Below are 15,306 nucleotides of genomic sequence, written 5' to 3'. Positions count from 1 at the left end.
AACTCCAATTTACACTAGCAAGACTGAGTTGTCAACCAGTCAAACCATTTCCTTCGAATTTAAGATAGCGATTTACCAATTTAACACAGTAATTAATTACACTAACACCTGTCATTAAGCCAGTATCAAAGTAATACCTACAAAACAAGGGTCTCGACGGTTTAACATTTGAAATTTGAATACAGTAAACTAACCACAGATAAAGACATCATTAAATGTAAATTTTCATTTCCATTGCATTATTGATTCATAGTAATTGGGGTGTCCAGGCTGTAAAATATCAGAGTACAGTAATGACTTCCCTCCCAAATGATTACATTCTGATTCAATTATAGGAAAAAAGGCTGTAACCTCAGCAAATCCTGCTTATGCCTCTTCAACTTTTCAAATTATTTTATCCAAAACCACAGAAAAAGAGGGGCAAAAAAATTAATAACCCATCCCACCGCTTTTTGCCTTTCCCAAGCCATTAAAACAAAAGTTACTGATATCACTGCCACCATCTTCTGCTGCTCCTACCGCCATCAATGGCTTTATCCATAGACCCCCCAAATGTTGTTATTTTCTACCGATAAACCAAAAAAAAAAAAGAAGCTATAATTCCTTTTTTCTCCCAAACCAAACAAAATCCCTACTTCTTAATTTCTTCTACCCTTATATAAAGATATTGCTATTCATCCTGTAGAATATAAAATAAAATAAAAACTAAAAACTGTTACCCATTTCCCCAACCCCAAAAAAATATAAAAAGTAAAAACTACACCCATTCCCCCAAAACCAAAAAATAATAATAATAAAAAGACTAGACTAGCCATGACTACATTCATCATTCGTTCATTTCAATAAGTCCATTCCAGAGGCAACTGGATCTCATGGTTCACCACAACTTGTGGCTGCTGCTGCGGCTTCAAGTTGTTACGCTTCTGATGATGGGAATAACCATAACCATAATGATTATTATTATTATTGTTACTCCTAACCCTTGAAACCGGCGATCCTGCACATGACACCAACAATTCAGAATTTCACATACCCATAAAAACTTGTTCCCCACCCCCAATAATTATTAAAAAAAATCAAAAAATACTCCGTAATAAATAAATATAAACCCACAAGAAAAATGAAAAATGTACTTTACCATTTTCCCCATTGAAACGAGGCTTGTGTTGCTGCTTGTGGCCACGGCCACCACCCACCACACCCTCCAGATTCAACGCCTGCGCCACTCTATCAGACACCAACACAGTATTGCACACTGCAAAACCCGTAAAAAAAAAAAAACCAAGTCAGTAATTGCAATTAATAAAAAATATTAATTATTTTAATTAATTAAAACCATTATTATATCATGTTTAATTAAATTGACTAGAATGATTACCTGGCTTCTTGCGAGATTCATTATTATTGCGAGTGTCAACACAGCGAGGCAAGAACACGCCGGTTCCGGTGCTTCTTTCTCTCTTGCCAGAAAGAAAAACGGCCCTCATGCCAGACCCATTAGGAGGCCATGCAGAAGCAGACAAACCTATCCCATTAACAACGTTCCCTACCCTAACAACGTTGTTGCTGCTGTTGTTGTTCCTTCCTCTGTTGGGAGGGACCATTTGCCTCTGTTGCTGCTGCTTCCTCATCATCTCAAACTACAAAACAATAAAAAAATTTAAAAAATATGCACCAATTAAAAAATAGAGCATAAAATTAAAAGCTGTTTGCGTTTTCACTTACTTGCGCAATCTGTAACTGCTGCTGAGAATGCGACGGTTGTTGCTGGTGCAGCTGCGGCTGCTGATAGTAAAATCCCAACACGACGCCGTTAACAGCGTTGGGTTGAGCAGCAGCAGCAACGGGAGACGGCGTCAGAAAGCTGTAACCGTCGCGCATCCTCTCGACTTCCCCTGCGGCTGCCCGCAGCAGATCCCACGTGGACGAGGAGTTCACGTGGGGAACGGCGCCGTTTGGGCTCGACCCTTTCCCGCTGCTCCCGAACGCGCTCAGGATTGACTGCGGAGAACCACCCCCAAACACGCCCTAAACAAACAAAACACAATAAATTAAGTTCTCTATTTATTAAGAAGAAGACAAAGTGGACAAAGTGCTGAGTTTGTTTTTTTTCTTTTCTTTCTTCTTTTTTTTGTTGGTCACCTTGGGTTTTGCAGAGTTGTTGTTGTTGTTGAGATCGAGTTCGAGAGCGACGCGGCGAGTCAACTCGGCGAGGTGGTGGTCCTCCTCGTCGCTCTCGGTCTCGCTGGAGGAGCTGAAAAACAGAGACTTCGAAACGGCGTCGTTTTTGGCATTGTTGAACGACGTGTCGTCGTCGTCGTCGGTGAGAAACTGAGGAGGGAGCCAAAACTCGCCGTCGTCCAAATTGTCAGCCATGGAAAAACACAATCAAAGAAATTTGAATTTGAATTTGGGAAGAATTTGAGAAGAGTAATGAAGAGAGTGAGTGAAGAAAAGAAAGAAAGAAGAGAGAAAGTGAAGATATGGATCTGTGAGAAAGAGGGTTTGTATCGAACAGAGGCATTCCCCTTAAGTACACTCCGTCTCGAACACACAGTGAAACGGTTTTGGTTTTTTTTTTTAATTATTAATTATTATTAAAAATAAAATTAATAAATTTTTGGGGTGTGGGGTAGAAACTAGAGAGAGGGGGAAGGAGTGTGGATCTGTGGAGAGAGAAAAGAGGCGGTGCTTTTGGCCTCACGCGCGTTTAGGTGACAGTGTGGTGCACGCGCCTTTCATGCATTTTTGTAACTTCTACCGTTTCGGGATGGTTACTTACTCGGTTTCTCTTTGTCGATGGGTCGTATTGTTTGGCATAACAGCACTAAACACGTGAGGGGGAAATTTGGATTCCGAAAAGGAATATTTGTCGTAAAATCATTATTTGAAAAAGAAAGAAAAAGGAAAATTTTTAATGAATTAAGGTTGGAATTTAATTTGAGAATGGTAAAATAATCAATTAGAATTTAATTTGAGAATGGTAAAATAATCAATTAGAATTTAATTTTTAAAAAACCGTAAATGCAGGTTGTAAATAGAAAATTTTGAAAATAAATATTTCAATTTGTAAAATGGAAAATAATTTGATTTTTAAAGTAAAAAATAGTGTTTAAAAGGTAAAATAAAAGAAAAACGGATTTAATTTTAATACATTAATTTAAAGATTTTTTTATCTATAATTATTTAATAGGATAATTCTAAATTTTTCCTCTTAGTAGGAAAATTTATAAGAGGATTTATAATAAGATATAAAAAAATTGGAGAGAAAAAGTTATAAAATTATTTCAGGACGGTCATATTTTTACTTTTATAATAATTACTTTTTGAAATTTTAATCTAAAACTATTTCTAATTAATTTATTGCGTAGATATGTATACATGATTTTTGTTATGGGTTAAAAATTAAGGATGTCTCTAAGTAATTGAATCAAAACTAATATTGTTTGGAGTATGTAACTATCACTCTTACATCATTCTTTTTTGCTAAATAGATGGTTACATTATTATGTCAATTTTATGCGTTATAAATATTTATACATTAACAATTTACCTAAATTAAATTAAGGAATTATAATTGTTGATGAAAATTGAAAAAATAAGTTAATGATAAAATCTATAAAAAAAATAATATGTAAAGTTGTTGACGTATGTTTGTTGATTTTTAATTAATAATTATAATTCTTATTTTATTTTTTTTATAAATTTGAGTTTAATGATCATGTTTTGTGAAGTGTAAAAGTTTTTATGATGTCAATAAATAAAAATTTCTTTTATATGACTTTTAAAGTATTAATTATTACTAAAATTAATAAATTTATTATGATAATTTGCGATTTGATAAGAGTATAAAAAATTTTAGATAGTTAATGCATATATTATTTCCTCAAAATATTATTGGTTATTATTTAATGAATAAAAAATTACTTTTATCAATTAATAATTTCCACTTTTAAACTTGTTATCATTTTTATTTGATATTATGTTGTTAAAAATCAAATAGAGATATGACCTAAGGAGTGTCTTAAGTCTTAATACTCCCTTTTTTTAAGTTGTTTAATGTTAGAATACATGAATTAAAAAATATATCTTATATTTTCCAATTGTGCTAAGATTATTTATAAATTATTGATATGATAATATTTATCATTCTGATTCATTACTTTAGCACTTCATCTATTATTCTTTTATTTTATTAATAAAGATGTAATTAAAAAATAAAAATAATATTATCTTCAAATTCAATATGATGGATAAATTAAAATAAAAAGTTTTTCTTATAATGAAAAGGAAAAAAAAAACTAATTTTGAATGTTAACCTTTTATTATTTACAGAACTTGATGCCTTCTGTTTTACAGTAACGTAATCACGAAGAATAGTTCAATATTTTTTAGCTATTTTTAAGTAAAAACAAAGTCAAGATTATCATTTTAAATAGTTCAAATAATTATAATTGTTGATCAAGATTAAAATTAAGTTTATTTTATTATTTGTAAAAAGTTTCATCACCAATATTTAATAACCCCCATTACTAATGCTAATAAAGTTTAATTTTAACATTAATGAAAATTGTGATAATTGCTAATTTGTTTCAGATGTTGATGTTTAATGCTAGTAAAGCTTACCAACATTATTTGGTCTGAAAATAACTGAACTCGCATTATTGAATAAAGTCTTGGGTCATGTTTATAAAAGAAAATAATGGTATTTAGAAAAGAAAATTATTAAAGGTGATCTATCAAATTTTACAATGAAAATTAGTCATTGATAAAAGGATAAATAGTCACTTGTGTCCCTAAATGTATAATTCAGCAACAAATGTGTCCCTGAAAGATGAAAATATAAAATTTAGTCCTAAAAGTGTAAAAAGTACAACAGATATATCCGTCCGTTAACTTCTATATGTCACTATTAATGAAATAGTCTACCCGGCACAAAGGGACGAATTTGACAAATGCGTCCTAGAAAAATGAAAATATAAAATTTAGTTTTTAAAAGTGTAAAAAGTGCGACAAATATACCTAAACGTTAATAGTAGATTGTGACTAATTATTATAATTTGGAAAATTTTATAATGATTGCAATAAATTTTTTTTAACAAACTCGTAAATTAAATTGAGTATAAAAGAAAAAATACTCGTTTTATAAACTCGTAAGTAATTTTTTTATACTCTCATGCTTGATCAAAGGTTCAAGTAAAAAAAAAATACTTATTGTAAAGCATTATAGTTAAATTAGATCCATGAAAATTTTTTAAGGAAAATTGTAATGACACTTTTAATTTGTAAGAAACATTCACCTCCTTTGGAATAACTTTTTTAAGGTTATGACTTTTTAAATGATCAGTCAAAAAAATAATTGTGTATGATTTTAAAAAAATTAAAAATTAACAAACTTTTATTATAATTTTTAATTTGATGTCATTGCATATATAATAGACATTCATATTTTATTATGAAAAAATTATAAAAAAAATTAAATAAATAGTATTTGATTAAACAGAAACAATAATTTTCTTATCGTTTTACAGTAAAATTTCTTTTTTTCCTGTATTGATAGCATTTATTCAAGAGTTAACAACCAAATGATTATTTATTTTTTGTAGTTGAAGAAAAGTAAGAAGAATTTGCCAAAACAATAAAAATTCACTTCCATTGATAATATTTTATGTATGTCTCAACCGTTGATGAAACTTAAAAATTATATAACGGAAAGAGGCACTTACAAGTGTGATATAACTCTCCCAAAATTTTGTCACAATCATTATAAATTTTTCAAAATTATAATAATTACTCACAATCCACTATTAACTTTTAGATATATTTTTCGCACTTTTTACACTTTCAGGAACTAAATTTTGTATTTTCATCTTTCAGGGATGCATTTGTGAGCAGAATAGGAAGACGAAAAGTCAAAAAAATATTATATAATAAATATGTCCTTATGCTAGTAATTAGATATGACCACGTTGACAATCATTTCAATAACAAATTTGTCTCTCTGTGTCACGTAGGTTATTTTATTAACGGTGACGGACGAATGTTAAAGGTCGGATATATTTGTTGCACTTTTTATACTTTCGGAAACTAAATTTTATATTTTCATCTTTCAAGGACACATTTGTCAGCGAATTACACATTTAAAGACAAAAGTAACTATTTACCCTTGATAAAACTAATAAACACTTTCCACCAACATGATAACAAAAAAAGTTAATGAAATTTTATCTCATTTTATTTGTTATTTAAGACAATTGCACAAGTTTTAAGAAAATAATTAATTATATTTATTTCATGATAAAATAATCTTATCTAACTAAATATTTTCCATAAATGATTCATTGCACTTTATAGTTCTTATCATATAATACCTCTTTCATTCCAAAATAATTGTCCTCCTATATCATTTTATATGGATCTAGAAAAAATAATAAATAGATAAAAGATAATAGTAATTTTACAAAATTAACTTTATATCATCATTAATTCATTTATAGAATTTATTATTCATCATTAATATTATAAGAGATATAAGTGAAAAAATATAATTAATGTTATATTGAAAAGCTAAGATGAATTATTTTGGAATAATTTTTTTTCTCCTTCTTATAATTATAATAGGACGGAGGGAGTATATTATCTAGCACTAAGGATGGCAAAACAATTCTCTATCTGCAAACATCCATAAGTAAATTCCATTATGGACTGGAAATTGATAGTTAAATAAATATCCGTTTATTAAGAGCATCTCCAATGGTCTTCATATAAGCAACCTCACCTCAATCTTAAATAACTCAATTAATTTTCTCTGCAATGGGAGTTTTTGTTAACAAGTTATTTAACTCAAATATTTTTTTCTCTTATTTTTAATACAAAGTTAAGCAAATCATGAGCAAGAATTACTTATATAAGCAACTATTTCAAATTTTAAGCAACTCAAAATCACATGTGACACATTAATATTTTTTTTGTTAAGCAACTCTCATTGTGGATGCTCTAACATAGCAAAGACGAGTAGCAAGATACTCATACATGCAAGTATTTGCATATAAAATAAATTATTGCTATAATCTATACATATACACTTCAAATTTATCTAATTTTATTACAAGTGTATGGTACAAAAAAAATTTACTTTTTTTTAATTTTATATTTTAAAATCCACAAATACATATAGAGAGGGGGGGGGGGGGCGAGAGACCCGTGTAACTTTGACCAACTATTACACTAGTTAATAACTTTCATTTGGATATTATTTTCTTAAAACTTACTCATGGATTGAAAAATTCTTTCATACATACAAGATTTTATATTAATCCAAAATTATTTGTTACCTCATTCATATAAATTAAAAATGATGAAATATAAATTTTTTAAAATATACTAAAATATAGATCATTTGATTACCTTTTTAATATTGTTTAATTTTGACAAAATTTGACACAAACAATCTTGATAATTTGTAGATATAATTCAACGATTGAATAGTTAAAAATAACATTTTATATCAAGTTATAGAATGATGTAATAATTATTTAAGTTATAGTGGTGTAATTTAATCTCTCCTTATATATATACATACGTAAATGACACCGGTGTAACTTTTTTTTATCTTGGCTAAGAGACCATGAATATCCTCCAAATCACTAGATCAAAGACTAATCACATTTGTTGTGTGTGGTTGTCACTATCTCAAAGAAATTTTACACATAAAGGGAATCGAACACGAATTATCCTGCTAAATAAATTGTTCCTCACATATGAACACAACAAAGTCTTATATCACTAATTCAACCTTTGGGTTGACATTGGTACAACTTACACTAACTATTACGCTATTTAATAACTTTTAATTGTATAATTTTATCTCAAAATCCATCATTGGATTTAAAACTCCTTTCATGTAGATCATATCTACCAAATTTTATATCAATCAAAATTTATTTGATACCTCATCCTTATAAATCAAAATTGATATAATATATGCTTTTCAAATCCTAAAATATGAATTATTTGATCAATTTCTTATTGATTTTCAATTTTCATAAAAATTGACACTATAAGTAATATATAATTATAATTCGACAGTAAGAGTGATCAAATTTACATACTAGTGTACCCCACCCTATTGACATCCTAATCCTTAACGAGATTATTTTTAAAAAAAGTAATTAACATTTTCTTGAATTCTAAAGTGACTAATAATTTAAGAAAAATAAATTCTTTTTTACTCAACTACAAGGAACAAGAAAATTCCTTGCTAATTAAGCATGTTAGCTAATAGTTAACTTCATTTAATTTTCTCAATCTCATTTTTTAATCAAACTCCAATTTCTAATCCAACCTTTATTAATATATTTTAGGCAAGCACATCTAGTCGTGCAAGTAAACAATGTAAGTAAATTATCATTCCTACGAAGACTTTGGTTTAAGCCTAGCAATCTCATTTTTTCCACTATTTAAACTACCAAAATTTGATTTCATGCTACTAAAATAAATTAAAATACCAAAAATTTTCAAAGAAAAAAAAATAGAAAAATGTATTATTACACTTTCCAACAAAAACTTTTAACTTTTGATTCATTAATTAGTGTCTTTTGAAAATTAATTAGCCTTTTTATTTTAAAACAGTAGTATATAATTAAATATAAAATAAATAAATTATTAAATTAATTTTTAAGAGTAGTAATTATGAAATAAATTTATATATATATATATATATATTCCTTTAAAAATTTATATTTTTAATATACAAATATTATCATTACATTTATTATTAAATTCAATAAATATATACCACATTTAATAAATATAATATTTGATAATATCATTAAAATTAAACATATATTAATTTAATAAAGATGATTAATATTTTATAAAAATAATATTATTTATTATATATTTATGTAAATATTATCTATAATCTATAACAATATATATCTCATTTTAGTGTAATGTAAAAGAAATATCATTATCATTTAGCTATGGAAGAAAACTGCCACACAACAAAAGCCCACAACCAAAATTGCTATATGTGAGAACAGATAATCTGATGTCTCTCACACAAAAATATAACCGCATGAATGCAGACACAAGATATAGCCCCTCAATTTTACTGCAATCCCAACTTTCAGATTTTGAATGAATCTACAATGGAAATTACTTATCTTTCTCTTTTCATTTTTTCTGTTTTCACATATTTCTTTCTCTATTTCTCTTCTATTTTCTTTTCTTTTTTTTTCTATTTGCAAAGAAAATTGATGTTTTGTGTCTTCGTGCAATCATAATAGTTGCGTCGGAAGCCTAAGCCATGACGCCATGGAGATTCTACGAGGTAGATTGCAATTTTGATAATAATGCCTTCACTTTTCCTCTTTGTGATGTTTTGTAATAATAGTCTTTGGTTATTTAGTTATGCAAGTTGAAGTGTAATGGTGAGGGAGCAAGTTCAAATTATGTATTCATAGAAGACATGGTGTGTTAACTTTTGGTTTGTGTTCTTTTGTCTCAATTTGTGAGTCTGGTCTTTCTACCTCGCTCGATTCTCTATTTTATGCTTCCTAATCATTTTGTAGATTCACTAATACAATAATGCCTTGAGTGGACTAGCTGCAAATGATATAATTCAGAAAACTGATGGAGGACTGAGTCTCTTCATTTGGAGAGAGGATTATAATGTGAGAAAGTATTCTAGAGTTTGCTGAGAAAAAGATATTGGCTGCCAAAGGTTTGATCCTTTTGCTTATGATTTTTTTTTAGTAAATTAATTAAGCTCTGTGTAGGTTAATCCTGATATATATATATATATATATATATATATATATATATATCCTCTGTCTAATCAGCCTATATTTGTTTATCGATCCCTTTTTCTTATATAATTCAAAAGGTAATAAAGTGAAAATTAACCACTAGAGATGATAATAAAAAATATGAAAAAATGTGATGGAAGGAATATAACAACAAAGACAGCAGAGAAATGAACTTGGGTCTTAGGAGAGATTCACGAATAAAACAACCATGCTTAAAAATAATCACTATGATTATATCTGATGTTCAGGCAAAATCCTCCATGCAGTAAATGATGATTTCCATCCTTTTTTTTATATGTTAAAATGCATAATTTTATTTTATTTTATTTATTAAAAAAATATATAATTATGTGTAAATTCTGCTATTATAAATTATCATATGAATTGAAGGTAGTTATGATCAATTTATATTTATTTTTTTATGAGTCAAATTCCACCGATATCTCCTAACTCATTGTTATTAAGTAAGTAAAAAAAATATTTTAAATATTCCACATGAAATACTCAATCATTCCTTTTGTAAAATATTTAATTAGTTTAAACTAATTAAATGTAATCTATAACAATAGATAAAAGGGATATAGGATCTTATAATCGCTTTTATATCTCCTTTTACAAGACATATATATTCATTTATAATTAACTTCATAAATAAATCAATGTTCATAATCAGAGGATAAAACTGAAAAAGAATGTATACACAAAAAGTGAATATGATACAATAAATAATTTTTTGATTTATTAACCTCTACTTTCCCATAACTTTCTACTCTAACGTCTCTCTCTCTCTCTCTCTCTCTCTCTCTCTCTCTCTCTCTCTCTCTCTCTCTCTCTCTCTCTCTCTCTCTCTCTCTCTCTCTCTCTCTCTCTCTCCTTACTAGAGAAGACACAAATACATCATTTCTGCAAACCTATCCGCACAAATTACTACTCAAAATTTCCTTTATCTCACGAGACCCATTCAATTCACCTTACTTAAAGTTTTCTTCTTTTCGAAGCCATTAATATCTTTTTTCTTTTCATATTATTTTAGTGTTGTTGCATTCTCTATTCTTGCTATAATTTGGACCTTTTGTTATATGAGTTTTAGGTATTTTAGTGTTGTTGCATTCTCTATTCTTGCTATAATTTGGACCTTTTGTTATATGGGTTTTAGGTTTAGGAGATTTTCCTTCGTAGATTTTGTGAATGTATGAATACATGATTTTGATGATGCCAAAGAATAATCAAACAAGGTTGCTTTCAAGATTAAGACAAGGTTGCTTCAACAAACAAGCATTGCTTCAAGATTCATTCAAGATAAGCTTTTTCCTCAAAACACATTGTTTCCAACATATCAAGGCTCTGGTAATCGATTACCAGGCAGTGTAATCAATTACCAGAAGACAAGTTTACAAATCAGCTTCTTAAAAGGGTTTGAAATTTGAATTTTGAATGTGTAATCCATTACCATTGGTGTGTAATCGATTACCAGCAACGAAACTCTTGAAATTCAATTTGAAAAGTCATGACCCTTCAAAATATAATTGTGTAATCGATTACCAGAAACCTGTAATCGATTACCAGTGAAGAATTTCAAAAAAAGCTTTTTGAAAAGACACTTCTCTTCAAACTATTTTGAAAAGGCACGAAGGGCCTATATATATGTGTGTCTGACTTCAAAAAGGAAGAGAGAAATATTCTAAGAGAACTTAATTGCCAAATGCTCTCTAAAAAACTCTTGGGCAAACACTTGCAAATTTATTGAGAGTTCATCCAAGAACATCAAATTGTATTATCCACTCTAAAGGAGAGAAATCTTTTTGTTCATCTCAGAAAGTAAGTTGTAATCAAGAGACTGTTTGTCTCTTGAATTGTGAGTTTTCTGAACACAAGGGAAAAGGATTCCTTGGGTGTTCAAAAGTTGTAAAAAGGATTTTTACAAAGTTAGTGAAAATCTCAAGTGGGTTGCTTGAGGACTAGACGTAGGCACGGGAAATGGCCGAACCAGTATAAACCGAGTTTGCATTTCTCTCTTCCTTTATCTTATTTATTTTATTGCAATCAATTTTATCTTGCATGTTTAAAGAACATTATTAAATTGATTGCTGCTGCTTCTTCTGCGTTCTGAGCCTATCATTTAGAAGGGGGTCAAAAGTTTGTTAGTGAGAATTTTTAAACTTAATTCACCCCCTCTAAAGTTATTGAGACCACTTGTCCAACAGATTTTTGCTCATATTGTTTTGTGCTCTACTTGCGAGTAGTGCGGTAGGCTGCAACATCAAGTAATACTCTTTTTTTATTGTGTTATTATTTCCCTTTATTTTTTCTCTTTATTGTGTGATTTGGAAGATTATTTGTAAGAAAAAAAATCCAAACAAATCCTTGCCTTAGTTAATTTGGATGGCTATATGTTGCAAATGAATTGAGAAGAGCAACAATTATGTGTTACAGGATAAGGCTATTGCATTTGTGGGTCTAGGCATTTGTAAATTTTGATTTTTTATCTGTCAACGTGTTCTTAGGGGAGAGTAATATGGAAAGGTGTCAATTGGTTGTTAATGTTTCAAAGCTCTTTACATACTTGGCAATTGGCATCTTAGGTTCATCTGTTCTTTGACTTCTATAAATTGTGTGTGGCTTTGTTGTTAACTTCTACTTAACTTTTATGTATAAGTTCAGTGATAGCAACCCAACTACTACCAGGTCCAAGAGAACCCGCACGAGACCCAATTACCTTAGTGACTTCATGTAAATTCAGGAGCAGAAGAAGACAAGGCCATTAGATAATTTCTCATTGCAAATCAGTTGTAACATAATTATATTCCATATCCCATTCTGTTATCCTTGAGATATTCCCTCTATTGGCGGCCATTAGATAATTTCTCATTGCAAATCAGTTGTAACAGAATTATATTCCATATCCCATTCTGTTATCCTTGAGATATTCCCTCTATTGGCCATTGATTGGCATTTCCCCCTCATTTGTAAACATTATAAATACCACTAATAGCAAAGAAATTAGCAGAGTATTTTCCACAGTTTTCATTAGCAATTTAGCATAGATACCTTATAAACTAGTCCAACCTGCCTTTGGCAACCTTCGCACCATGCCCGACCACAACACTCACCAAGCCACCATTGATCGCCTTGAGGAGGTCGTTACATGCCTCACACAGAACCACACCACATAGGCTCAGGCCTAAACCACCATGGATGGCAAGATCAACTCCATCATGGAACGATTGGCCGCCCTGACCATCAGCCCTTCCTCCCCCAAAAGCCCCCAAACACCTACCCCACCCTCACCCTCACAACCTCACATGAAGATCGAGGTAGCACGCTTCGACAGCCAGGATCCCATGGGCTGGATATTCAAAATTTGTCAGTTCTTTGATTATCAAGGGACCCCCGACCACGAGAAACTAATAGTTTCCTCCTTCTACATGGAGGGTCCGGCTCCCTGCTGATACCAATGGATGTCGAGGAATGGGTTCCTCACATCATGGCTCGCCATGCTTCAAGCACTCGAATCGCGCTTCGCCCCTTCATACTATGATGACCCTCAGGGCACGTTGTTCAAATTAACTCTGTGAGGCTCCATCAACGAGTACCTCATTGAGTTTGAATGACTCGTGAACTGGATCATGGGCCTTGCCCCTCCTTTCCTCCTTAGTTTCTTCGTTTTCGACCCCAATCTAGAGTTGCGTTGTGAAGTTTAGGCACTTCAACCTCTTTCTTTTCCCCAAGCGGTTGCCCTTGCCAAGCTTCAGGAGGACAAATTACAGGACCATCGTCGATACTCCCATGCTCCAGTCCATCCCTCGCTTTCACCCCATTCACCACCAGGTCCCACCGCCACGCCCACTCACAAATTACCAATCAAACGACTGGCCCTATAGGAGATGGAAGTTCGGCGAGACAAAGGTCTCTACTACCAATGTGATGCGAAGTGGATTGTCGACCACAGATGCAAGCCTTGACTCCACCTTCTCATTGCCAACGAAGATGAACCTTCTAACTTGGACCACCTAACCGCGGAGCCACCAGCTTATGTTGATGATACAAACCCTCATCCTCAAATCAACTTCAATGCTCTCTCAGGGATGTCGACGGCCGAAACATTTCGCTTATACGACCATATTCGTCTTCATCATGTCACCATTCTCTTGGATGATAGAAGCATCCATAACTTCATTTAGAGTCGTGTTGCTAAGTTCTTGAACCTCCCTACATCATCGACAACAACCCTGCATATTATAGTGGGAAATAGAAATCGGCTAACCAGCAACACCACATGCCCCCAGGTTACCATCGTCGTTGAGGGCCACCAATTCACCCTAGACCTTTTCCAGCTTCCCCTCTATGGTGCTGATATAGTCCTTAAGGTCCAATGGCTCCAAAACCTGGGCCCTATAATGACTGATTACACCTCCCTAACTATGTCCTTCACCCACCTGGGCCGGCCCATAACCTTACAAGCGGATGTACCACTTTGCCCTGATTCCGCATCAGCCCATCAACTGAAACGCTATGTGCACATACAAAGCCTCTCAACCTTGTTTCATTTGGTCCAAATCCCTGACCCAGAGCCTCAACACCCACTTGGTCCTCTTGCACCCTTAGTTTCACCTTCACTACCCCCTGTCATCACCACCCTATCTTCGCGCTTTGATTCCTTCTTCCAAGAACCTTCTCAATTACTCCCTCCCGTTCAATCTCCTACCACATCCACCTCACACCCAACTCCAAACCAGTGGACGTAAAGCCTTATTGATACCCATATTGCCAAAAGTCGGAACTCAAAAGGTAGATAGCTTCTATGCTCGCGGCTGGCCTCATATAACCCAATCACATCCCTTTCTCTTCATCGGTGCTCCTGGTAAAGAAGAAGGAGTACGCGGAACCTGGCATTGCTATGTCGACTACTGGGCTCTAAACACCATCACAATCAAAGATAGATTTCCCGTGCCTATGATAGATGAGCTCCTCGACGAGTTAGGCAAGGCTTCCTAGTTCTCCAAGCTTGACCTTCGGCAAGGCATTCACCAAATACGTATGGTCGACGAGGACATCCCGAAAATGGATTTTCGTACTCACCATGGACATTTTAAGTATAAAGTCATGTCGTTCGGACTCTGTAATGCCCCCTTCGACATTTCAGGCGACTATGCATGATCATGTTAGACCATTTCTTCGCAAATTTGTCGTGGTCTTTTTTGACGACATCTTTGTCTTCAGCTCATCACTTTCAAACCACCTCAACCACTTGGAAGTTGTCCTTAAAAATCTATATCAGGGCCAATTATTTCTATGCCATTCTAAGTGTTTGTTTACTCATAACAACTTACACTACCTAAGGCATATTGTGTCGACCGACGGTGTGTCCCTAGACCTGGCTAAGATTCAAGCAATGGTTGCATAGCCAGCTCCTTCATCACAATTTGAATTGCGAGGGTTCCTCGAATTAACTGGTTTCTATCGAAAATTCATTAAGGGATATGCAGCAGTGGCC

General features: G+C 32.1%; 1 protein-coding gene across 1 annotated transcript; it reads right to left on the bottom strand.

Moving 5' to 3' along the window:
• Positions 1 to 211: 211 nt before the first annotated feature.
• Positions 212 to 2,519, bottom strand: LOC100782156 (uncharacterized). Its single transcript, XM_003516267.5, has 5 exons — positions 2,143 to 2,519; positions 1,726 to 2,028; positions 1,379 to 1,640; positions 1,139 to 1,255; positions 212 to 997 (listed from the first exon to the last, which is right to left on the bottom strand). The coding sequence occupies exons 1-5, from the start codon at positions 2,374 to 2,376 to the stop codon at positions 840 to 842; spliced, it is 1,074 nt and encodes a 357-aa protein (XP_003516315.1). The 5' UTR covers positions 2,377 to 2,519; the 3' UTR covers positions 212 to 839.
• Positions 2,520 to 15,306: the final 12,787 nt, after the last annotated feature.

The sequence above is a fragment of the Glycine max genome, chromosome 1 (assembly GCF_000004515.6).
Source record: "Glycine max cultivar Williams 82 chromosome 1, Glycine_max_v4.0, whole genome shotgun sequence".
Lineage (NCBI taxonomy): Eukaryota > Viridiplantae > Streptophyta > Magnoliopsida > Fabales > Fabaceae > Glycine > Glycine max.
Note: the sequence above shows the minus strand (reverse complement) of the source record. Positions and strands in the feature narration are given on the sequence as shown.